Source organism: Rana temporaria, chromosome 2, assembly GCF_905171775.1.
Source record: "Rana temporaria chromosome 2, aRanTem1.1, whole genome shotgun sequence".
NCBI lineage: Eukaryota > Metazoa > Chordata > Amphibia > Anura > Ranidae > Rana > Rana temporaria.
In genome coordinates, this window is record NC_053490.1 from 509,933,773 (window position 1) to 509,959,275 (window position 25,503).

Below are 25,503 nucleotides of genomic sequence, written 5' to 3' on the forward strand. Positions count from 1 at the left end.
CAATCGTTAACCATGCAACTGCTGTCCTAAATCTCTGTATGTTTTTTTTTTTTTCTCTTAAATTTCACTTTGTGAAAATTGATATTTGTGTCAGTCTCAAAACTTTTGGCCACGCCTGTATGTGCTGCAGTGCATTGTGATGCATTACAGTATGTCAGAACGTACTGCAAGGGGATAGAACATATCCTATTTTTTTTTTTAATGCACGCCAATGTGGCACAGTGGTATCAAATGAGGTTGTAAAAAGAAATTGCATTGTTCCATTGACTTGTTCTTACGCTCAGCAACGATGCAAGTGTGACTGAACCCTTAAGTAGAATAGACTAGATCTACAATCTTATTGCCCCATTTGTGTCCAGCTCTGGTGACACCTCTGTGCAGCACCTACCTGTGAATGAATGATAAACTCACACGTTTTAGTCAAGTCTTTGGCCAGCAGAGATCGCTTCATATCACAGCGGAGGGTGTACTGGAAGAAACACAGGACAATCCCAATATCAATTACAAATGTCTACATATGGAGGCAGAAAACACATTTTTTGCAGAGTGGTGAAGTGTTAGAACTAGGTTTTTATTATTGCCGTTTATCCTGGTGACACATGTGCCTTTCAATTCTCATAGGGGTCACAGGGACAGGGAAAAAGAAAATCAAAATTAAAAACATTTTAGCCTGTCCTGACAGCGAGGAGGAGATATTTCCTCATCGGGACACAGATGGGAATAAAGGTCTGCGCTATCCAAAACTAAATATATGTGTGAGTGAAGTGAAAGATCTGACTAAAAAGGCAAAACTTATTTTTTTATAGATTGGGAAATGGTGAGGGGTTAGAAGCACAATCAGTTTTTTTTGGTGTCAGTAGGGTTGCACCGATATCAATACCAAGCACTTGTACTTAGGCAAATGCTCCGATGATTGACCCGATACCTGGGCAGTCAGGGATGATCGGAGTGGTGGTGGAGGGAGTTACGAGTACCGATCTCCCTGTACAGATCTAAATAAAGCAGCTGACAGCCGCTCCTCCTTCTCTCCCTCCCCACAGCTTTCAGCTGCTTTATTGAAATCTATGCAGGGAGATCGATGATCATAACTGCCACACCGATCATCCCCGACTGTCCCGTATATCCTCCTCCAGTCCCCCTCCGTGCTCCTCCATTCTCCTGTCTTCCTCTGTGCTCCTCGGTCCCCCGCCATGCTCAATCTGTCAGGATTGAGAGCAGAGGAAGGAGCCGGTATATATATCATTTACCAGATCACAGTGATCACAGACTGTACATTCATAACTGAGCATCGCAAACTGTGTTTACGACAGGGTTCGACAAAATCCGGGCACCCGGTCGCAATTGCGACAAGAAATAGCGCCCTGGCGCCCAGGGAAGCTTAGGCCTGCAGAAGGCCGCGGCCTCAATTACCGGTCGGCCGGCAATTGGGGGCGCATGGGGTATCCTATGTCTCTGTGCGCTTGCGGCGGGCCCCCGCCGGCCAGTAATTAAGGCCACGGCTTTGCGGCCTTCTGCAGGCCTAAGCTTCCTTCTGTGATCTGGCGCCATCTTGTGGTGGCCGTTGGCATGACAAGTAAAACAGCAATTTTCACTGCCATCTCCTTCCCTCTAATTAGACCCCCCCAAACATTTTTTTTTATTATTCTAACACCTAGAGAATAAAATCGCGGTCGTTGCAATACTTTCTGTCACACTGTATTTGCGCAGCGGTCTTACAAGCGCACTTTTTTTTTGGGGAAAAAATACACTTTTTTTTAATAAAAAAATAAGACAACAGTAAAGGTAAAAGTTTGTCGCCATTGCACGAGCGGACGCAATTTTGAAGCGTGACATGTTAAGTATCAATTTACTCTGCGTAACAATTTTTTTTATATTGTGAAAGATAATGTTACGCAGAGTAAATTGATACTTAACATGTCACGCTTCAAAATTGCGTCCGCTCGTGCAATGGCGACAAACTTTTACCTTTAAAATCTCCATAGGCGACGTTTAAAAATTTCTACAGGTTGCATGTTTTGAGTTACAGAGGAGGTCTAGGCCTAGAATTATTGCTCTCGCTCTACCAATCGCGGCGATACCTCACATGTGTGGTTTGAATACCGTTTACATATGCGGGCGCTACTCACGTATGTGTTCGCTTCTGCGCGCGAGCTCGGCTGGACAGGGTGCGTTTTCTGGCTCCTAACTTTTTTAGCTGGCTCCTAGATTCCAAGCAAATTTGTCAAACCTTGGTTTACGATATCTCAGTTTATGAACGGAGAGGAGCCTCCGTCTCCTGTCCATTCATTTTCAGTGCAGCTGGGGCTACAGAGAAAGGGACGGGGGAATCTGTGTCCTTAGTCCCTTTCTCTGTCTGAAAGGGGAGATGTCAGAGGTCTGTTAAGACCCCTGATATCTCACCAAATCCCCCCAACAGGGCTGATAAAAAAAAAAAAGAATTGTAATAAACAAATAATTTAAAAAGGTTAAATTGTAAAAAAAAAAAAAAAAAAAAACACACACACACACACACACACACACACACACACACACACACACACACACACACACACACACACACACACACACACACACACACACACCCCACGCCAAGTTCCTCAAAATCTGGGAACCATGGTAGACTTTGAGTCCTTACTCCTCTTCTATCTTTTTTACTTTACTTTTCCCTCTCTCCCCTTTCTTGCTCTCTTTTCATGGGTTTTTCAGCCCTTTTTGGCTGCCTATTGGTGTCAGGACTGCCCACTAAGGAGGTCTTGGCATAAAGGTTCTGACTACCTTGGCAATCATGGGGTTTTCCCCACAAAGGCCCGGATTCACGTAGAATCGCGTATCTTTGTGCGGGCGTAACGTATCCTATTTACGTTATGCCTCCGCAACTTTTACAGGCAAGTGCCGTATTCTCAAACGAAAGTTGCGGCGGCGTAGCGTAAATAGGCCGGCGTAAGCCCGCCTAATTCAAATGTGGTAGATGTGGGCGTGTGTTATGTTAATTTACTGTGACCCATCGTAAATTACGCTTTTTACGAACGGCGCATGCGCCGTCCATGAAAGTATCCCAGTGTGCATGCTCCAAATTAACCCGCAAGAAGCCAATGCTTTCGACGTGAACGTAAATGACGCCCAGCCCTATTCGCTAACGATTTACGCAAACGACGTAAAATTTTCAAATTTCGACGCAGGAACGATGTCCATACTTAACATTGGTATGCCGCATGTACAACTCATATAGCAGGGGTAACTTTACGCCGGGAAAAGCCTAACGTAAACGGCGTATCTGTACTGCGTCGGCCTGGCGTACGTTCGTGAATTTGCGTATCTTGCTCATTTGCATATTCGACGCTGCAAACAACGGAAGCGCCACATAGCGGCCAGCGTAAATATGCAGTTAAGATACGACGGCGTAAGAGACTTACGCCGGTCGGATCTTAGGGAAATCTATGCGTAACTGATTCTATGAATCAGTCGCATAGATACGACGGCTCGGACTCAGAGATACGATGGCGTATCTGGAGATACGCCATCGTATCTCCTTTGAGAATCTGGGCCACTATATGTTTTGATCAAGTTGGATATGTCTGTTTGAGACAAAGGCCCTTCCTCCTTTGCTTATGCTGTGTATGTACACTTATGTTCTCTATGTTGCCAGTCGTAGCCCCTGCGCGGGCAGACTAGGTGCGATTGCATTGCTGTACATTTTTGATATACCTACAATAAAAATGATTGAACAAGAAAAACAGTGGGGGGGGAGGGGAGCCTGCTGTACACCATGCTATGTCAGCAATGAGAAAGATGGAACAAAATGTTTCATGCATTTGTCACCCACAGGACAGGAGCGACAAAGACAATGGGGGAGATTTACCAAAACTGGAGAGTGTAAAATCTAGTGCAGCTCTGCATAGTAACCAATCAGCTTCCATGTTTTATTGTCAAAGCTTAATTGAACAAACTTAAGTTATAAGCGGATTGTACAGCTGTGCCGGATTCTGAGTGCACCAGCTTTAGTAAATCTCCCCCAATGTGCAATAAGACTTCTTACAACATATTTAAACTGTCCTGTTGCCTAAACTTCCATTGCGCTTTTTTAATAAAACATGTTTGTGTAAAAATGCCACATATGTTCGTTGTTCACATATCTGCGGCCACGTTTCACAGCATGGGATCTGGTGCGTTCCTGTACACCAATTCAGGTCTGACTTTTAGCCTAAATTCGCACCTGAACCAGGCCCAAACACACACCGGATCCTTTTACAAACCAGACCACGGCCGCCCCAGACATGGGTGAACTGGCTACACAGAGGTGGTCACACTTGCCTGTGAGGCCGGGTTCACACATATGCCAATTGAATGCAGGTTTCCCCACATCTAATTCACATGACTCAATTCAGGCTAAAATTCGGACCTGAATCGCACCTGAACCAGTGTACAGAAACCCACCGGACCCCCTGCTGTGAACCATGGCCGCAGATACATGAACCCGGCCTAAAAGGAGAAGTATGTCCAAAGCTTTTTTGGCCATACTCCTATAGATCACAGGAATGCAGCTTGTTTTGCATTCCTGTGACTCATTTCAGCCAACAGCAGTCTAAAGCTTGCTGTTGGCTGATGTCACTGAGCCCACCCAGGCTCTGGAAAGATCCCAAACATATGGTTAGGATCCATGCAGATGCCTGAACTGACAGCTGGCTTAGCCTCTCAGCGACCCGCTGAGAGCCTGAGGCAGCCCCCTCCACAGCCCAGTGAGCGCTGGAGGGGCAGAGAGTGGTTGACTGATGCGTAAGTGCTGAGAGAGTCATATGCCAATAGCCAATTACTGACCCTGTCTGCTTTGGCAAGAAAATTTGCACACTGAAGACATTTAGGGCACAAAAAATATCAGTACTGCATTTTTCACATATTTACAGCAAGATCATGCAAATGTATGTTGCATTTTTGGGTAAATGATTTGTTTTTTATGCTTTATAATGCAGAAACATGCAGTTTTGTTTGTATTGCTCTGGGTCACATTCCATTACTGCCTGTGACCAGAATGAAACACATTCCTAGAACACAGGAGGGTATGAAAAGCAGCCTCACTTACCTGAATGTTGACAAACACTCCGTGGTACGTCTCATATAGGACCTTATTGCTCTTCATGACAAGGGGGAATTCAAAAGGAATTTCTGTTTTACCACTGGGAACTTTTCCTGGCTTTACCATCTCTATAGTGGTGCTGATGATTTGAATTGGCTGAAATAAATCAATCACCGCATTTAGTGGCTTCATATTAAAAAAGGGATTACATACACCTCAATACAGACTGGCCAAAGACTTATGTTAAAGGGCAACTCCACTTTCATGGGCCAAAAATAAAATAAAAATACAGCATTAATAATTGCGACATACAGTAATACCTTGGATTACGAGCATAGTTCATCTCAGGCCTCGTACACACGACAGAGATTCTCGGCAGAATTCGCCGAGAAACTCGGTCAAAACCCGGATTCTGCCGAGAATCTCTGTCGTCTGTACAGTTTTGGCTCGATGGAGCCGCCGAGGAGCTCGACGAGAAAATAGAGAACATGTTCTCTATTTTCTCGTTGGCCGCGTTGTTCTATAGGAGAAGGCGGCCCGCCGAGCTCCTCGGCGGCTTCATCCCAAAACGAGACGAGGAACTCGACGTGCCAAGCACGTCGAGTTCCTCTGTCGTGTGTACGGGGCCTCAGAAGAATGCTTGTAATCCAAAGCACTTGTATGTCAAAGCGAGTTTCCCCATACGAAATAATGGAAAATGAGATAATCCGTTCCACAGCCACTGATTGTCTATGCAGTACAGGGGTGCGCCGGAGACACTCAGAAACCACTCGGAAAACGGAGAGTGTTTCCGAGCGTTACTGGCGCCCCCGCACCTCTGACCAAATGCGGCACTGCACAGCCCAGCTGCTTGAATCCTGCTCGTCTTTCAAAACGACGCTCGCAAAGCAAGTCAGGATTTTTATTTATTTTTTAAAAAAAGCTTGTATTGCGAAACGTTTGTAAACCGCGTTACTTACAATGCGTGGTTCCACTGTATTGTGATTTAAAGAGATAAAAAAAAAAAAATTGTCTTTCCTTTTCAATCTGCAGCGCTGTAATTTTGTATAAAACGTAATTCAATATGGCTACCTGGAGGTGTTCTGTACACAGATGGTACAGAACACCCCCTGAAAATGTAGTTTCCAACTTGTGGAAAAATGGAAAGAAACTGCGCTAAAAAAAAATACCAAAAAAATGAGAAAAGGGGAAAGAGAACTGCAACGTGGTCACAGTCTAATCCCTCTAGGTGCTGCGATTATCATGTAAACAATAACTACAAGAAACAAACATAGGAAAAATATAAATCGCGCTACCTCAACCACCCTTCTTGCCGGACACAAGCATATTGCAAGTGGGTGATCTATGGTGATATAAATATAAAGCTGGCTGCTATGTCAGGAGTGACCTATATTGGCCACTAGGGTGCAGCATGCAGCCACCTCAGAATCCCACACCAGTGATGGTGATAAAGGGCCAGATCCACAGCCAGCGGGCGCAACGTAACTTAACTGATTTAAGTTACACCGCCGCAAATTACACCAGTCAGTGCCCGATCCACAAAGCACTTACCTAGAAATTTGCAGCGGTGTAACTTAAATCCGTCCGGCGCAAGGCGGGCCAATTCAAATGGGGCGAGTCGGACGTACTGCGCATGCTCCCGACGCTATTTTCCCGACGTGCTTTGCGTTACGTTACGTTGCGCCGAGTTTTGTGAATCACGACGGGTAAAAAAAAAAAAAAAAAAAATTAAAAAATTTGACAGCGACGCGGGAAAGACAGGTATACTTTTACATGGTGTACTAACTTTACAGTTTGTAAAAGTAGCCCTATCTTTGCGACGGCAAACTAACACTTACGGCGACTTAACGAAGGGAAAAACCTTTGTGGATCTCCGTAAGTGCTAATTTGCATACCCGACGCGGGATTTCGACGAGAAATGCCCCCAGCGGCGGCCGCAGTACTGCATCCTAAGATCCGACAGTGTAAGTCCATTACACCTGTCGGATCTTAGGACTAGCTATGCGTAACTGATTCTATGAATCAGCCGCATAGTTAGAAACAGGGATACGACGGCGTATCAGCAGATACGCCTGCGTATCCCTTTTGTGGATCTGGCCCAAAGTTTCCAACTTGTGTGATTGGCTCACTGATTTTCCCAGAAGTCTGCACTAAGATACAAGTCAGATTTTTGGCATCCTCTGCAACAAAAATGTATTTTGTGAAAAACTCCCAAAATAAAAAAATAAAATAAAAAACACATCTAAAAAGGGATGCAGACCACGCCAATTCCTTATTAGAGCCCTGCAGGTGCAGCAGCTGATTGATAATTATAAAACCACTACCATTGAGTTACACTCAGCACATGGACAAAGAAACATGAATTTGGTCAGAACAACAAAAGATAGGAACCTGCAACAAAGTTTGTTAAAATCCCTGCAATGTACATCGATCACCCAGAAGTGAATGTTTTTGGAGTGGAGTTATGCTGGCCGAACGTCCGAACGAACTTTCGAAAAACGAAAGTTCGTTCGTGAGCGCAAACGAAAGTGCCATCGTTCAGTGGACATAAAAGAAAAAAAATTTTTTTTTTTTTTTTTACATATACCTAGTGCAGAAAGTTCGGACAGGAAACACATTAACCTTCCGATTTATCATTCGTTCGGCAGAAAATTTCCAAACTTCGTTTTTTTGGCTCAAAAACGTCCAAACGATTATCGATTTTGTGCCCATTAACTGTTCGAAAAACGAAAGATCTTTAACGACCGAATGTCGGCCAAATTTTCGTATAGTGTATGGCCAGCATTACTCTTTAAAGCAACAATCCAGGCAGAAATGAAAAACTGAACCAGTTGCATTCAGAATGAATTTTTATCTGTGTCTGATAACTGCAATGTAAATATTTAGTGGTGGTCCAATCTGATGAGTCTCCGTATAATCAGGCACTTTTACTGGGTCAGAAAAAAAAAAAAAACATCCTTTCAGTATTGAAAAAAACAAATGAATGCTCAAAAAAGTTAGGAGTCTTCTTCCGGAATAAAAAAATATATAAAAAAAAAAAAAACACACACACACACGTGTCTTTGATTAACTATTTGCAAAGTAAGGTGAACAGTGTTGTGCACACAGGGGCAGCAAAGATCAAGGCATACACAGTGGTGAAAGTCAACAGTGGGTGGGACCTACTAGGTAGATTATGAACTACCAACCATGGGGGGGGGGGGCAGTTGGCGTTCTCTCCCCCTCCCTTGGGACTACATCCCTGTGGGGAGACGTAGTCCCAAGGGAAAGCTGCTTATTGTCTCACCTCTACTCACGCCCCGTCAGCGATGCCGATAACCGACACTTCCTAGTTACACTGTGATCAGCTGTGATTGGACACAGCGGTTTATATGGCAAAGAGCCTACATCATAGGCTCTTTACCATGATCCGAGATGCGGTGTGTCGGAGCGACACACCACACTACCGATCGCCGCCTTGTTTTGCTGGTGGTCATACGATGCCCAGTTAGAACGGAAGAGCCACTGCCCAGACGTCATTTTGCTATAGGCCGGGGGGGAATGGCGTTAAGATAGCAATGACAGAGAGCCAATCCTATGTGTCCAGCGCTATTTTTTCACAGTTCCAACATACACAGATTCATTATTGAGGACCGCCCAGTACCTAAGAGGTGAAGAGGACATTCTGTGAAGGGAAATGGAGCATTACAGTCTGCTATAGTAAACTTACCTTCACTGAATTGTAGAAGGCCTCAAAAACACCAACACTCTTTGCACTAAGCTGCAGATTAACAGACCCCTCCATTGTCAGGGTGATGCCTTGATGCTGAACCGTGTCCTTACTCATCACCACCACGACTCCCGATAAGACCTCCTGTAGGAAGGAGCAGAGAATGGTCAGTCATTTCCACACACTGAACAATGAAACGAGAATCGCGCAGCACAGAGACGTTTTGTTAGATTTATTTTCCGAAAACTCTAGGCAAACAATTTTTTTAATATATATATATATATATATATATATATATATATATATATATATATATATATATATATATATATATATATATATATATATATATATATATATATATATATATATATATATATATATATATATATATATATATATATATCGTGTTTCCCTGAAAATAAGACCTACCCCGAAAATAAGACCTAGCGTTATTTTCCATGACGCCTGCAATATAAGCCCTACCCCGAAAATAAGCCCTAGTTTAAAATGTTTGTAACATCCTATAATCCACTCTTTTACAGTAACATATAATGTACAGTGTGTGTGTTTCTGTAATATAATTGCGGGGAAGAGAGCTCCGGCGTGTCACAGAAGTGCAGAATGGCGCTATAACAGGTTTTTGGCACAATTATATTACAAAAACACACACATTGTACATTATATATACCACTTTAATAGAGTGTATTATAGGATTTTACAAGCATTTTAATTCAGATCACACTGGGGATTCCTGACAGGCAGGGAGGGAGAGGGGGAGAGAAGACAGCACATTACATGTTAAGACCTACCCCGAAAATAAGCCCTACTGTGTCTTTTGTTGCCAAAATTAATTTAAGACCCGGACTTATTTTCGGGGAAACACGATATATATATATCTCAATTTTGGAAGTCATGGCATAAACGTTGGGGGGGGGGGGGGGGGGGAAGGGTATAGGGAGAGGATTAAAAAAAAAATATTCTATCAGCCACCCCACCACATTTTTTGTTCTAGACACCCCATCTGTCAACATGACAGCTAATGCTTTGGAAGCACAGTATGGTCAAAAAGACACACCCAGCCTACTCATTGGACAATAAAGGAGCAGCAGCATCTCTCTGATGAGCCATTACTCAATGCAGTCCTCCTGTCAGCATGAGTGTACAGCTATTGGCCAAAAAAGTTTTGAGAATGACACAAATATTAATTTTCACAAAGTCTGCTGCTTCAGTGTTTTTAATCTTTTTGTCAGATGTTACTACGGTATACTGAAGTATAATTACACGCATTTCATGAGCGTCAAAGGCTTTTATTGACAATCACGTAAATTTTATGCATCATGCATTTATATATTATATTCAGATATCACCGCACAAAGTCGAGGACGTCATATGACGTCCTCGGTGTAGAAGTGGTTAAAGCTGAACAAGCTGAGGTAAGAAGCCGATTGGCTACCATCAGGGCCGGCCCTACCATGGGACCCAGTGGGCCCATGGTCCCAGGCTGCAGTTTAACCACTTGAGCCTCGGACCATATTGCTGCCTAAAGACCCAAGGGGTTTTTACAGTTCGGGACTGCGTCGCTTTAACAGACAATTGCGCGGTCGTGCGACGTGGCTCCCAAACAAAATTGGCGTCCTTTTTTCCCCACAAATAGAGCTTTCTTTTGGTGGTATTTGATCACCTCTACGGTTTTTATTTTTTGCGCTATAAACAAAAATAGAGCGTCAATTTTGAAAAAAATGCAATATTTTTTACTTTTTGCTATAATAAATATCCCCCAAAAACATATATAAAATTTTTTTTTTCCCACAGTTTAGGCCGATACGTATTCTTCTACCTATTTTTGGTAAAAAAAAAATCGCAATAATCGTTTATCGGTTGGTTTGCGCAAAATTTATAGCGTTTACAAAATAGGGGATAGTTTTTTTTTTTATTTTTTTTTTTTACTACTAATGGCGGCGATCAGCGATTTTTTTTCGTGACTGCGACATTATGGCGGACACTTCGGACAATTTTGACACATTTTTGGGACAATTGTCATTTTCACAGCAAAAAATGCATTTAAATTGCATTCTTTATTGTGAAAATGACAGTTGCAGTTTGGGAGTTAACCACAGGGGGCGCTGTAGGAGTTAGGGTTTACTTTGTGTGTGTTTACTAGTGTAGGGGGGTGTGGCTGTAGGAATGACGTCATCGATCGTGTCTTCCCTATAAAAGGAATGACGCGATCGATGCGCCGACACAGTGAAGCATGCGGAAGCCGCGTGTACACGCGGCTCTCCCCGTTCTTCAGCTCCGGGGAGCGATCGCGACGGCGCGGCTAAAAACAAATAGCCGCGCCATCGTCCCGGATCGCTCCCCGAGTGGACCCGACCTCCGCATGTACCGGGGGGGGTCCCGATCGGACCCCCCACCCACGTCTAGTAGAGGACGTACAGGTACGTACATGTGCCTGTCCGTGCCATTCTGCCGACGTATATGTACATGAGGAGGTCGGGAAGTGGTTAAGAGGGGCGGCGGGCGACAGCCGGCAGTGACAAGTTGTAACCATATGGTCATCTGTGCTGGCCGTCTCCCAAGATCTGCCTGTGGGACTGCTGTAAAATGTTGCATCCAATGAGTGTGCAATCTGTGCTTCCTGTGAGACAGTTTCACACTGAGCAGATCATTTGGTTCCGTAAGATCCGCTGAGCGTGTGAAATTGCCATGTAATGCAACTGAATGCAGAGAGAGACCAGCTGTCAAAATTGAGCGTTGATGTCGGCGGTGGGTGGGACCCAGCAGCAAACACCAGCCAATGTCACATGGTATTTGCACAACAATTAAACAGGTTTTTTTGGGGAAAACCAAAAAAAACAGTAAAGTTAACACAATTTTTTTTGTATAATGGAAAGATAAGGTTACGCCGAGTAAATAGATACCCAACATGTCATGCTTCAACCCGGTTCCCGACTGGCTCACGCAGATATACTGCGGCAGAATGGCTCCCCAGGGTGAAACCCTGTACGAGCAAGTCCTTCCGCTTTTTGTCCACCAGAGGGCGTGCGTGTGCACATGCGCCAGCACAGGGATTTGTGTGTGTTAACACACAAATCCCTGTGCTGTCAGGGAAGAGGAAACATGTTGTTCGTTCGTACCAAGTAGGAAAAATAATGTCTTCTCTCCTAGTCACTCCCATCCACACACAGTTAGAACACACAGTTAACCCCTTGATCGCCCCCTAGTGTTAACCCCTTCCCTGCCAGTGACATTTACACAGAATTTATTTATTTTTTAATAAAAATGCCATAAATCTTTCCTATAGTTTGTAGACACTATAACTTTTGCGCACACCAATCAATATATGCTTATTACGAATTTTTTTTACCAAAAATATGTAGAATATGTCCGAAACTGAGAAAGAAGTAACATTTTTTTTTGGGGGGGGGATATTGAACGTTGTTTACATATGTGGGTGCGGCGTACATATGTGTTCGCTTCTGCGTCCGAGCTCGCAGGGATGGGGCGCTTTAAAAAAAAAAGGCCTTCTATTTTTTACACTTTTCCTTTAACCACTTGCCTACCGGGCACTTTCACCCCCTTCCTGCCCAGGCCATTTTTCAGCTTTCAGCGCTGTCACACTTTGAATGACAATTGCGCGGTCATGCTACGCTGTACCCAAATTAAAATTTTTATAATTTTCTTCCCACAAATAGAGCTTTCTTGTTGTGGTATTTGATCACCTCTGCGTTTTTTATTTATTGCGCTATAAACAAAAGAAGAGGGACAAGTTTGAAAAAAAAAAAAAAACACAATATTTTTAACTTTTTTCTATAATAAATATCAATTTTTTTAAAAAAAAAAAAAAATTCTCAGTTTAGGCCGATATGTATTTTTCTACATATTTTTGGCAAAAAAAGAAAAAATTGCAATAAGTGTATATTGATTGGTTTGCGCAAAAATTATAGGGTCTACAAAATAGGGGATACATTTATAGCATTTTTTTTCTTTTTACTAGTAATGGCGGCGATCAGCGATTTTTATCGTGACTGCGATATTGCGGCGGACACATCTGACACATTTTTGGAACCATTCACATTTATACAGCGATCCCTGCTATAAAAATGCACCGATTACTGTATAAATGTGACTGCCAGAGAAGGGGTTAACACTAGGGGGCGATCAAATGGTTAATGTATTCCCTAGGTAGTGATTCTTACTGTGGGGGGAGGGGAGTGACTGGGGGAGGTGACCGATGGTTGTCCCTATGTACAAGGGACACGGCATCGGTCTCCTCTCCCTGACAGGACGTGGATCTGTGTGTTTACACACACAGATCCACGGTCCTGCTCAGTTACTGAGCAATCGCGGGTGCCCGGCGGCACGCGCACCCGTTCCCCAGTGACGTGACGGGCGCCCCCTAGTGGATTAAAAGGGCGCAACGTCATATGACGTACACCCAGAACAATAGGGTCTGCCTCCCGCCGTCATTTGACGGCGGGCGGTGGAGAAGAGGTTAAAGAATTTTTTTTTTATCACTTTTATTCCTATTACAAGGAATGTAAACATCCCTTGTAATAGGGCACGACAGGTCCTCGGCTTTGAGAACTATCTCGGCTTTCCAGCCAATTACACAGCAGTATTTACAACTGCCAGGATGGACATGACATCGTAACATCGCGCCCGGGCCTCCGAAAGTCATAGAGATGACCGGGGACCATCTATACCGCGGAAATCTCTATGGTCAGCTTCCAGCACCGGTGGATTCCTTCTCCGGCTTGCCGATCGCACAGGTGAGCAGGTAGAAGCGTCCCCTCCCACTGCCTGTAAGAACAATCAATCGGTTGAACTGCGCTTTGATTGTTCTTACGGTGCAGGGAATCGCTGGCTGAAAACAATACCGGTTTGATGCCTGTGAGTGCAGGCATCATCCCGGTATAACCACTGAAACGGAAGGACGTCCATGTATGCCCTCCCATTGGGAAGTGGTTAAAGTGATTGTAAAGTCTTGTTTTTTTGCCTATAAAAATAACAAACATGTTATACTTGCCTGCTCTGTTGCAGTGCATTTGCAGAGCAGCCCGGATCCTCCTCTTCTCGGGTTCCTCTTCTGTGATCCTGGCCCCTACCTCCTGTTCAGTGCCCCTACAGGAAGTACAGTAGCTTGCTATGGGGGCACCAGAGCCAAGTCACAGATACCCGTGTCCATTCAGACACGGAGCTTCGACACAGCCCCTCTCTCTCCCGATTGGCTAGCTGACATTGACCAAGTGATGTAGATACCCGCAGATTCTGCGGCTATCTATGCCCGGAAGTGGGTGCAAATACCGGTATTATACAGGTATCTGCACCCCCCTCCCCCTTGAAAGGTGCCAAATGTGACACCGGAGGGGGGGGGGAGGAATCCGGACAGTGGAAGTTCCACTTTTGTGTGGACCTCCGCTTTAAGAGCTGTTAAAAAATAAATAAGGCCCCTTTCAGACTGGGGCGGGAGCCGCGGTGGCGGTATAACGCCGCTAAAAGTAGCGTCGCTATACCGCCGGGATTGCCGTGGAAATCAGCCGCTAGCGGTGCGGTATTAACCCCCGCTAGCGGCCGATAAAGGGTTAATACCGCCCGCAATGCGCCTATATAGAGGCGCATTGCGGGCGGTATTGCCGCGGTTTCCCATTGTTTTCAATGGGAAGGAGCGGTGAAGGAGCGGTATACACGCCGCTCCTCTCACCGCTCCAAAGATGCTGCTGACAGGAGATTTTTTTGTCTCCCGCCAGCGCATCGCCTCAGTGTGAAAGCCCTTCGGCTTTCACATTGAGGTAGCTGGGCAGGAGTTTTTCAGGCGGGATAGCAGCGCTATTTTTAGCACTGTACCGCCTGAAAAACTCCTCAATGTGAAAGGGGCCTTAATCAAACTCCCAAAAACGTGCATTTATCAGCTGTAGTGTGCATGAGGCCATCTTATATTTTTCACAACAAAAAAAGGATTTTAAAAAGTACAACAGTTGTCAGACAAAAACTGTCTGTATTATCTCTCATCCACCAATAAAAATCAAACTTTCAATCTCCAGCTGTCATCTTCCCGCTCAGGTTCACATGTGGGTTACAGTTGCTGACCAATGCAGGCACTTCTTATGCGAGTCATGTTGATAAATGAGGTTCAATGTGATCTTTCCACATCCTCCAAGATATAAAAAAATCAAAAACACATCAGCTTCCTTATTTCTCTCCTTGCTCACACTAGTGCGCTGTAAGATATTGCATGCGATTCGCACTGCAGTGCAAATTAGTAGTGCACCGAAATTTCGACCGCCGAAACATATCGCCCGAAAATGGGGTTTTCGGCAGGTGGTCGAAAGGAAAAAAGTGCAGATAATGGTGCCGAAAAAGTGGTGGGGCAATCCCGCCGGGTGACGCAGATGTATAAGGCCCCTTTTAGCTGCATTTGTACAGTGCTTTTAGCTGCAGTTGTGTTTAGCCGCGGCACGATATTGAACGGGGATCAGACTCGGATCCCTGCCAATACCAAGCACCGTGTTTGGTATGAATCTTGAGGGGGAACTACATGCCAAATTTCAAATAAAAAAACAGCATTGGTTCCCTCTACAGGAGCATACCAGGCCTTTGGGTCTGCTATGGATTTTAAGGAGAACCCCCGTACGCCGAAAAAACGGCGTGGGGTTCACCCCAAAATCCATACCAGACCCGTATCCGAGCAGCAGCCTGGCCGGTCAAGAAAGGGGTGGGGACGAGCGAGCGCCCCCCCCCCCTCCTTAACCGTGCCAGGCTGCATGCCCTCAACATGGGGGGGTAGGTGCTTTGGGGCAGGGGGGCGCGCTGTGGCTCCCCCTTGCCCCAAAGCACCTGTCCCCATGTTGATGAGGACAGGGCCTCTTCCGGACAACCCTGGCCGTTAGTTGCCAGGGGCTGCGGGAGGGGAGCTTATCGGAATCCGGGAGCCTCCTTTAATAAGGGGGCCCCCAGATGCCGGCCCCCCCACCCTAGGTAAATGAGTATGGGGTACACCGTACCCCTAGCCATTCACCTGGCGAAAAAAAAATAAAAAATAACACAACACACTACACAGGGTTTTTAAAGTCTTTTATTAGTCAGCTCCGGGGCCCCCTCTCTTCTTTAGCTCTTTTACGAGGGGGGGCCTGCTTCTTCGATGTCTTATGCGGGGGGGGTCCCGGTCTTCACCACCGTCTGGTTCTCTTCCGCCAGGGGCGCTTTTTTCTTTAGCTCTTTTACAGCGGCCCCCCCTCCTGGGCTTCTTCGACGTCTTTTGCCGGGGGCTGCCCGGGCTTCTGTCGCCTTCTGCGTTCTTCTTCTTCGATGTTGACACGTCGCTTCCTCCCGCTGTAATGCCGTGTGCACGGCTCGCACCGATTTATACAGGCCTCTTATGAGGTCACAGTCCCATCATGCTCCATACAAGCACTTGGGGGCCATACAAACTACTGAGGACCATTTTGAGTTGTTGCAATGAAATTTTAGCAAAATAGACTAGATTGCTGCATAATTTTTTCACTTATATTTTCGGGGTGTCTTTGAATTCAGCCCTCTGTAGGTGGATAATTTTCATTTTCATCAAATGATGTGCCATCCTTTCATTCCTAACACATTACCCCGTCCATATCAGTATAGATATCCAGCGTGAGATTTTTGCCCGTTGAGATCTGATATGTTTTCAAGGTGTTCCTTTAATTTTTTTTGAGCAGCGATAGAGATTATATATATATATATATATATATATATATATATATATATACACACATACACACACACACACAGTATACGGTCGGCAAGCAGTTAAAGGAAGTTGAAAAATTAAAAAATAACAGCAGAAGGAGCATGTGAAAAAAAACACAGCAGACTAAAAAAAAGAAAAAAAAAAGCGACTGCTGTGTTAATGTTTGTGACAGATTGCATCATATATGTCATTTCTGATTTTGCCTTTATTACCACTAAACAGGACAATAATAAATGTAATGTGTGCACTAAAAATACACAACGGTTTCCATTTAATAACAATTAAAGCATCTGCTTATATCAGTCTCAGGAGCAAAAAGAAGACACTGGCATCTTTGACTTTTTTGTAGGGGGAAGTATTAGACCTCATTACTGAGAGAAACATCATTTTGAGGCTACAGAACACAACAGCAAATCTTTCCAGTGGTACTGCAGATATGCAATCCTGCTTTTGGACACCAGGTGGAGCTCATCAAGCACCTTCCTATGTCTTGATACAGCAACACTTTAGCTGTCTTCTAATCATTAGAAGATTATTATTAGAATCGAATGCATCCAAACAAACATTTGTTACATGGAGACTGGGTTTAGACTTATGCGATGCGGGAACCACAGCGATTCCTGTGCTGGTTCCCACATCGCATCCGACCCACAGGCAGTTCACATTGCTCTCTGTGAACCGCTACGGGTGTCACTGTAAAGTTAAAGTGGAGTTCCACCCATAAATAGAACATTACATCAGTAGTTTTAAAAAAATGTCATTAGTCCTTACCGAAATTTTTTTTTTTTTTAGATGCCTTCAAAGTGTTGTTGCTAGGCAGAATAGTTAATCTTCCCACTTCCTGCACCTAGGTGCTTAATGCTTCCTAACCTACACCGCACAGACTCCTGGGAATGTAGTGGGTGTAACTTTCCAGGAGTCTGTGCACTCCCCAGTCTCAAAGAATCATGTGATTTGGACAGCACAGGTGCTGAAACCTGATCTGACACTGCTTGTGCAGCACTGAGCATGTGCGAGATTTGCAAGGCTGAAATCCAGGAAGTCATACAGTCTGGCTTCATGATGCCCACACTTAAGATGGCCCCAGTCAATTTCTATTTTATAAAGTGTCTAAATGCTGTAACAACCTAACAAAACGGACCTTAGTTTACAGACTAACTTTACTAGAATACATTAAGCTTGTGTATTACAGGGGTATTTATATTTAAAAAGTGAAATTGTGGCCGGAACTCCGCTTTAATGTGACATTAAACCTTTTATATATATATTTATTTTTTATTTATTTTTTTCACTGAAGTGCTGCATTTTGGACTTTTTTTTTTTTTACACTAAAACTTTGTTTAACCACTTCCTTACTGGGCACTTAAACCCCTTCCTGACCAGAGGACTTTTTGCGATTCGGCACTGCGTCGCTTTAACTGACAATTGCGCGGTCGTGCGACGTGGCTCCCAAACAAAATTAACGTCCTTTTTTCCCCACAAATAGAGCTTTCTTTTGGTGGTATTTGATCACCTCTGCGGTTTTTATTTTTTGCGCTATAAACAAAAATAGAGCGACAATTTTGAAAAAAAATAAAATATTTTTACTTTGTTGCTATAATAAATAGCTAAATTTTTTTTTTTACGTTTTTTTTTAATCCTCAGTCTAGGCCGATACGTATTCTACATATTTTTAGTAAAAAAAAAAAAAAATCGCAATAAGCGACTGGTTTGCGCAAAAGTTATAGCGCCTACAAAATAAGGGACAGAATTATTATTATTTTTTTTTTTTTTTTACTAGAAATGGCGGCGATCTGCGATTTTTATTGGGACTGCGACGTTATGGCGGACACGTCGGACACTTTTGACACATTTTTGGCGCCATTCACATTTATACTGCAATCAGTGCTATAAATATGCACTAATTACTGTATAATTTTTTTTTTTACTAGAAATGGCGGCGATCTGCGATTTTTATTGGGACTGCAACGTTATGGCGGACACATCGGACACTTTTGACACATTTTTGGCGCCATTCACATTTATACTGCAATCAGTGCTATAAATATGCACTAATTACTGTATAAATGCTTTTTTTTTACTAGAAATGGCGGCGATCTGCGATTTTTATTGGGACTGCGACGTTATGGCGGACACATCGGACACTTTTGACACATTTTTGGCGCCATTCACATTTATACTGCAATCAGTGCTATAAATATGCACTAATTACTGTATAAATGTCACTGGCAGGGAAGGGGTTAACACTAGGGGGTGAGGGAGGGGTTAAATGTGTACCCTAATATTAGTGTTCTAACTGTGGGGGAGGGGGGGTGACTGGGGGAGGTGACCGATCTGTGTCTCTATGTACAAGAGACACAGATCCGTCTCCTCTCTCCCCTGACAGCACCGCTGTCTGCGAGAGCCGGGAATGAGAGATGATCTCATATGTAAACATATGAGATCATCTCTCATTGGCCGCACAGATCGCCTAGGAAACGGCCGCTCCGATTGGCCGTTCACGGCGATCTGTGACTGGCTGTGTCCAAGGGACACGGCCAGTACAGAAGTTCCCCGCCGCGTGCTCGGGAGCGCGCGCGGGGAACGTGTAAAGGAGAGGCCGTAAAAACACGGCCTGTTAGAGATTGGGAGCCGCGCTGAGGCCGTACAAAGTCGTACGGCCGTCAGCAAGTGGTTAAAAAAAATACTTACACAGTGTGGCCCCGAACCTCGTCTTCTGGCGTCCCCCGGCAGCGCTCGCAGCGCCTCCTCACATCAGTTTGACCCGTTTCACACTGAAGCGTTTTTACAGCATTTTAGCATTAAAAATAGCGCTATTAAAACGCTCATAAAACGCCCTCTATTTATCTCAATGGACCCTTTCACACGGAGTCCTGCAAGCAGCATCTTTGGAGCAGCTTTTGGGCGCTGAAAAAAAAACGCTCCAAAAAACGCCCCTCTCCATTGAAATGAATTGAAAGCGCTGTAAAAACGCCTTACCCTTTCACACTGAGGCGTTGCACTGGCGGGGCGTTGAGAAAAGTCCTGCAAGCAGCATCTTTGGAGCAGATTTTGGGCGCTGAAAAAAAAACGCTCCAAAAAACGCTCCTCTCAATTGAAATGAATTTAAAGCGCTGTAAAAACGCCTTACCCTTTCACACTGAGGCACTGCAAAAACTCCCTAAAACGTTAGGGTCTTAGCGGTGCTTTACCAGCGTTTTTCGGACGCCTTAAGGCCCCTTTCAGACGGACGGCCGTTTTGCCGCAGTTAAAAGCAATACAAATGTTTTGTGAAATTCAAGGCTCCAGGCACTGCGATTAGCTGCATTTGCACATTGTGATTACATGCGTTTAATTGCGGCCGCGTTTAGCTGCGGTATTAATTTCCATAGCAACCCTTTTTATTTTATTTTTTTTTGTTTGGGTCCCTTGAATTCTAAAACGCTGCTATTCGCAGTTGACAAAAAAGACTGCGATTACCTGCGGTTATGTGCATATAGCTGCGCTACATCGCACCTGGACGCATTCAATTCTATTTTTTCTATTCGCACCAAACCGCATGTAACGTAATCGCACACAAACGTTGTGTGTGAATGGGGCCATAGGAAAACATTGTGTGCTTTTAGCTGCGGTAGAAAAATAGAAAATCCGCAGCTAAAAGCACCATTCTATCCGTCCGTCTGAAAGGGGCCTAAGTGTGAAAGGGCTCTGAAAGCACTCTGGCTTTTTACATTGGGGATGCAGATGAGGCTTCTTTCAGGCGCTTTACAGGCTTTTTTTTTTTTTTACCGCCAAAGCGCCTAAAAAACGCTCGAATAACGCCTGAAAAACGCCCCAGTGTTAAAGGGGCCTAAAAGTTACTTTGTGGACGTGCTTCCGAGTCCAGCATTTGCGTCTATAGACACAGAATGCCGGACTCGGCCCGTCATTGGGTTTGATTGACAGCAGCGGGAGCCAATGGCTTCACTGCTATCAATTTATCCAATCAAGACCCCCAGGCAGAGAGGAAGAGCGCGTCTCCGCCAAGGGAACGAGTGGGCTCAGGTGAGTAAAAACGGTGGGGGCTGGGGGGCCGGTCACTGTCAGAAGTTTTTTTACCTTCATGCATAGGATGCAATAAGGTTAAAAAACATGAGGGTTTACAACCCCTTTAACGACACCCCCAAATCTGTTCACATAAAGCAGTGCAAACTGTGAAATCAGACGGGAATCGAGTCGCATTGGGTCTGAACACCGATGCAATTCGATTCCAGTGCAGACCGTTTTGGTCCGATTGCGATGCAAATTCTGTATGGCTAAATTCACATCGCACAGACAACGCATGTGATCTACACATCAATGCGATGCAAAACACATGCAATGTCTGGCATCGCACAAGTGTGAACCCAGCCGCATTCTGAAAGCTGCAAAGTGGCTGAAATATTTTAAAGTGTAATATAAACTTAAAAAAAAAAAAAAATGGGGCAATCTACTTTGATTTTTCCTGGAAATTTTTGTTGATCCTGCCATTAGGGTGCCCTCCTATTATTAGTATTCAGGATTTATATAGTGCCAACAGTTTACGCAGAGCTTTACAATATAAAACGGAGACAATACCGTTATAATACAATAATACACAAGAGGATTAACCACTTAAGGACCATGGCTGTTTTTCAGATTTGGCGTTTACAAGACTAAAACATTTTTTTTTGCTAGAAAATTACTTAAAACCCCCCAAACATTATATATTTTTTCTAACAACCTAGAGAATAAAATGGCGGTCATTGCAATACTTTTTGTCACACCGTATTTGCGCAGAGGTCTTACAAGCACACTTTTTTTGGAAAAAATTCACTTTTTTTAATTAAAAAATAAGACAACAGTAAAGTTAGCCCAATTTTTTTATATACTGTGAAAGATAATGTTACGCCGAGTAAAATGATACCCAACATGTCACGCTTCAAAATTGCGTCCGCTCGTGGAATGGCGTCAAACTTTTACCCTTAAAAATCTCCATAGGCGACGTTTAAAAAATTCTACAGGTTGCATGTTTTGAGCTACAGAGGAGGTCTAGAGCTAGAATTATTGCTCTCGCTCTAACGATCGCGGTGATACCTCACATGTGTGGTTTGAACACCGTTTACATATGCGGGCGCTGCTCATGTATGTGTTCGCTTCTGCGCGCAAGCTCGTTGTGACGGGATGAGTTTTCTGGCTCCTAACTTTTTTAGCTGGCTCCTAGATTCCAAGCAAAATTTGTCAAACCCTGGTTATGGGTCTATGGAGATATTTTGTCACCCAAGGACAGGACAACACAACAACAGCAACAAAAGAGTATGTATTTGGAAGAGTAGAGAGGGGTTGAAAGATCTGTCAAGTTTATATTTGCTCCAAGGAGTTATTATTATACAGGATTTTTATAGGGCCAACAGTTTGCGCAGCGTTTTACAACATGAGTTCAGTTATAGAGGAGAAAGAATATCGCTATCCGCACTCCGACCCAGAGACTTTGTAAGGATGAGGGGTACTCCTGTACCGGCGTCACCAAGGAGTCTTATGTCTAGGGTCACCCTATGTCCGATAGGGCCATAGGGTGACTGAGAAATTATGTCCTAAATTACAGGACAGGGGACATCACTAATAATTCATGTTTGCAGGATGTCTTGAGATATCACAAGTTGTTGGCTATTCAATGTGGGGACACATTCTTTTGAAAGGTGTTAATTGCAGCTACTCCTAGACATTTCATTGTCCATTGTGTAAAGGTGTTAATCCAGGTCTGCTCCCAGACCTCTAATTATGTATGCTAAATACTGTTTATGTGTGGAATGTACTTGTCAGAGACAGAGCGTCTGTCTAGGGATGTGGATTGGGAAGAGATCATTGTGTGATGGTGTTTTGTTTGAGTTCTGTTAATGAAGGAATGTGCAGTGATTAGATCATGATAATTATAGGCCGGCGCCGACATGTCTAGAATGTTTAGTAATTAGCTCAAAGAATGTGATTAAAGCCCCCCCAAGGTGTGATGTGTGGGTGGGGACAGTTTGATTGTTCCTGTGATTTCTGTAACCTGTGTACTGCATATAAGCAAGCTAAGTGTACCATTAAAGTTGTCTTCATTTTGAAACCAGTAACGGAGCAAGTCTCGTTATTCTGGGATGTCTGATGTCTGTTGGACGGTTGGAGTGTCAGATGAGCTGTCGTGGGTAATGGAAGGTCGTAAACGGTGGTGACCGTTACAGCTGCGCTTTGCCGTCCTTTTATCGACTGCTAGCGGGCGCTTTTAACTCCTGCTATTGGCCGAAGAAAGGATTAAAAGTGCCCGAGTTGCGGCACTTTAGCAGCACTGCCCATTCATTTCAATGGGCAAAGGCGTTTTGGGAGCATTGTATACACCGCCCCGCAGATGCCGCTTGCAGGACTTTTTATTCCCCTCCTGCCAGCGCACCGCCCCAGTGTGAGAGAACTCAGACTTTCACACTGGGGAGGTATGAGAGGCGCGTTACAGGCGCCGTTTTTAGCTCCAAAACGCCTGAAAGGTGCCCCAGTGTGAAAGGGGTCTTAATATAACATACAGGGGTAATGTCCTTACTGTATGGGGTAATTCAGAAGCTCTGTGCTGCAGGCGGAGGGGGGCACAATAGGACAGGCAAGTTATATACAGCAATCCCCTAGACATAACAAGGACTTCACCCAATGCGGAGTCAGAACTATAGTGATCACTTCAGGAAAGAGGTTGGGTCATCACTGATTGGAGAGCTCTAGCTCTGACTCAGCAAAAAAGGGTGGAGTCAGACCTCTGCAGAGAGACAACTGCTTCCACACAGACAGCAGGGGCTAGATTCAGCAAGAATTTACGCTGGCGTATCTATAGATACGTCGCGTAAATTCAAAGCTGCGCCGGCGTATCTTTTTTCTGTATTCAGAAAGCAAGATACGCCGACATTAGCCTAAGATGCGACTGGCGTAAGTCTCTTACACCGTCGTATCTTAGGGTGCATATTTACGCTGGCCGCTAGGTGGCGCTTCCGTTGTTTCTCGGCGTAGAATGTGCAAATGACCTAGATACGCCGATTCACAAACGTACGTGCGCCCGGCGCTATTTTGTTACGCCGTTTACGTTAGGCTTTTTCGGCGTAAGGTTGCTCCTGCTATTATGAGGCGTACGCAATGTTAAAGCGGGGGTTCACCCTATCGACGGGAAAAAAAATATTTTTTTTTCTTTTACCTTTAAATCAGGCATTGTAGCGCGAGCTACAGTATGCCTGTCCCGAATTTTTTCCCCCCATACTCACCTTGTAGTCGTCCATCGAAGATACCGGGGAATGGGCGTGCCTCTGGAGACGGAGGATGATTGACGGCCGGCTCTGGCGCGTCACGCTTCTCCGGAAATAGCCGAAATAGGCTTGGTCTTCACGACGCGTGCGCATAGCCTGTGCGCACGCGCCGTGAAGAGCCGAGACCTACTCCGGCTGTCTTCGGGGAGAGTGACGTGCCAGGGCCGGCCGTCAATCATCCTCCCTCTCCATAGGCACGCCCATTCCCCGCGGGAGCCGGAATCTACGATGGACGACTACGAGGTGAGTATGGGGTTAAAAAAATCGGGACAGGCATACTGTAGCTCGCGCTACAATGCCTGTCTCGATGGTAAAATCAACTACGAGAGGGTGAACTACCGCTTTAAGTATGGACGTCGTTCCCGCGTCTAATTTTGAATTTTTTTACGTCTTTTTTGTGTAAGTCGTTCGCGAATAGGGCTGGACGTAATTTACGTTCACGTCGAAAGCAGCGGAATTTCGAGCATGCGCACTGGAATTCTCATGCGCCGTTCGTAAAATACGCGGGGTCACCATTAATTTAAATAAAACACGCCCACATCGTCCCCATTTGAATTAGGCAGGCTTACTCCGGCCCACATACGTTACGCCGCCGTAACTTAGGGCGCAAGTTCTTTATGAATACGGAACTTGCACCCTAATTTACGGCGGCGGCGTAACGTATCGGAGATACGTTACGCCCGCACTAAATTACGCAGGGCTATCTGAATCTAGCCCCAGGAGTCCTTTTCTTCTCCATGGTAACTGAACTCTTCAGTGTTTCTGCCCCCCTGGGGTGTATTCATATTATAGTGACAGTTCATTATGACCTCTCCAGATTCAGCCCATTGCAGTGACAGTAGCAGCCCCACCACCCCCTCCTCCTGTGTGGTCACCTTACCCCCTCCCTGTAGACTTTATTAGCCCTCTTGATCTTGATGTCCAGCACAGTCCCCATCTCCTCTCTGTGATCAGGGTGCTTCCTATGGAAGAAGAAAGTCACATGACTGGATGCGCACATGGTCACGTGGCACCACTACTTCCTTCATTTTTTTTTTTTTGTTGTTTCTTTCAACTAGCTTTATTAAGCCACAGCCCAGCGCGTGTCCACGCCCATAGTGGTTACCGCGGCGACGGGGAGTTGGGCGGTGACGTGGCGCTGGTGGCGCAGTTAAATTAGAAATGCGCGGGAGAATGGGGTGGGGGGGTCTGCCCCGCGCGCTTTCTCATGATAGGGATGACCACACTCGGGCCTGATAATGGCCGTCCCGTGATAAAAATATCCCATGCTCGGGTGTGTTTTCATACAGTGTTGGCGGGGAGAGCGCTTCTTCCCCTCAGGCTGTGCATGCAAAGCACAGCGAGCCCCCTTCCGATGGGTCAGGGCTGACTGACGTAGAGAACGGCCGTGTGACGCACGTTTATTATTCCCCAGACTGCCTTTTTTCCCCCCTCTTCCTCCCCCTCTTGTTAATGATGCAAGCAGGTGAGTAACGCAGCCCGCTGTCTCCATGGCGCTCTCCGTTCTGTTACCTCACAACAGCGCCCGTGCTGAGGCGGCCAACCTGTGTGAGGTAACGGACTGCCCCGTGCGGCGGGGTTCTTTTCTTTTCTTCCCTCAACTCGATCTGAAAATCTATTGGTCGAGGTGATGCGAGCGGCGAATCCTATTGGAGCCCGCGGGCGAGAGGGGGCGTGGTTTCCACCGAGGTCCACCCGC

General features: G+C 45.1%; 1 protein-coding gene across 1 annotated transcript in view; it reads right to left on the reverse strand.

Annotated features, from left to right (window-relative positions):
- VPS26C (VPS26 endosomal protein sorting factor C) overlaps nt 1-24,830 on the reverse strand; it is a 58,342-nt gene extending 33,512 nt beyond the window's left edge. Inside the window, exons 1-4 of the mRNA XM_040338966.1 lie at nt 24,685-24,830; nt 8,781-8,924; nt 5,078-5,227; nt 389-469 (exon numbers count right to left, since the gene is read on the reverse strand). Of these exons, the coding sequence (XP_040194900.1) occupies nt 389-469; nt 5,078-5,227; nt 8,781-8,924; nt 24,685-24,804 (495 nt within the window). The 5' untranslated portion in view covers nt 24,805-24,830. The remainder of the gene's footprint in view (nt 1-388; nt 470-5,077; nt 5,228-8,780; nt 8,925-24,684) is intronic.
- Nucleotides 24,831-25,503: the final 673 nt, after the last annotated feature.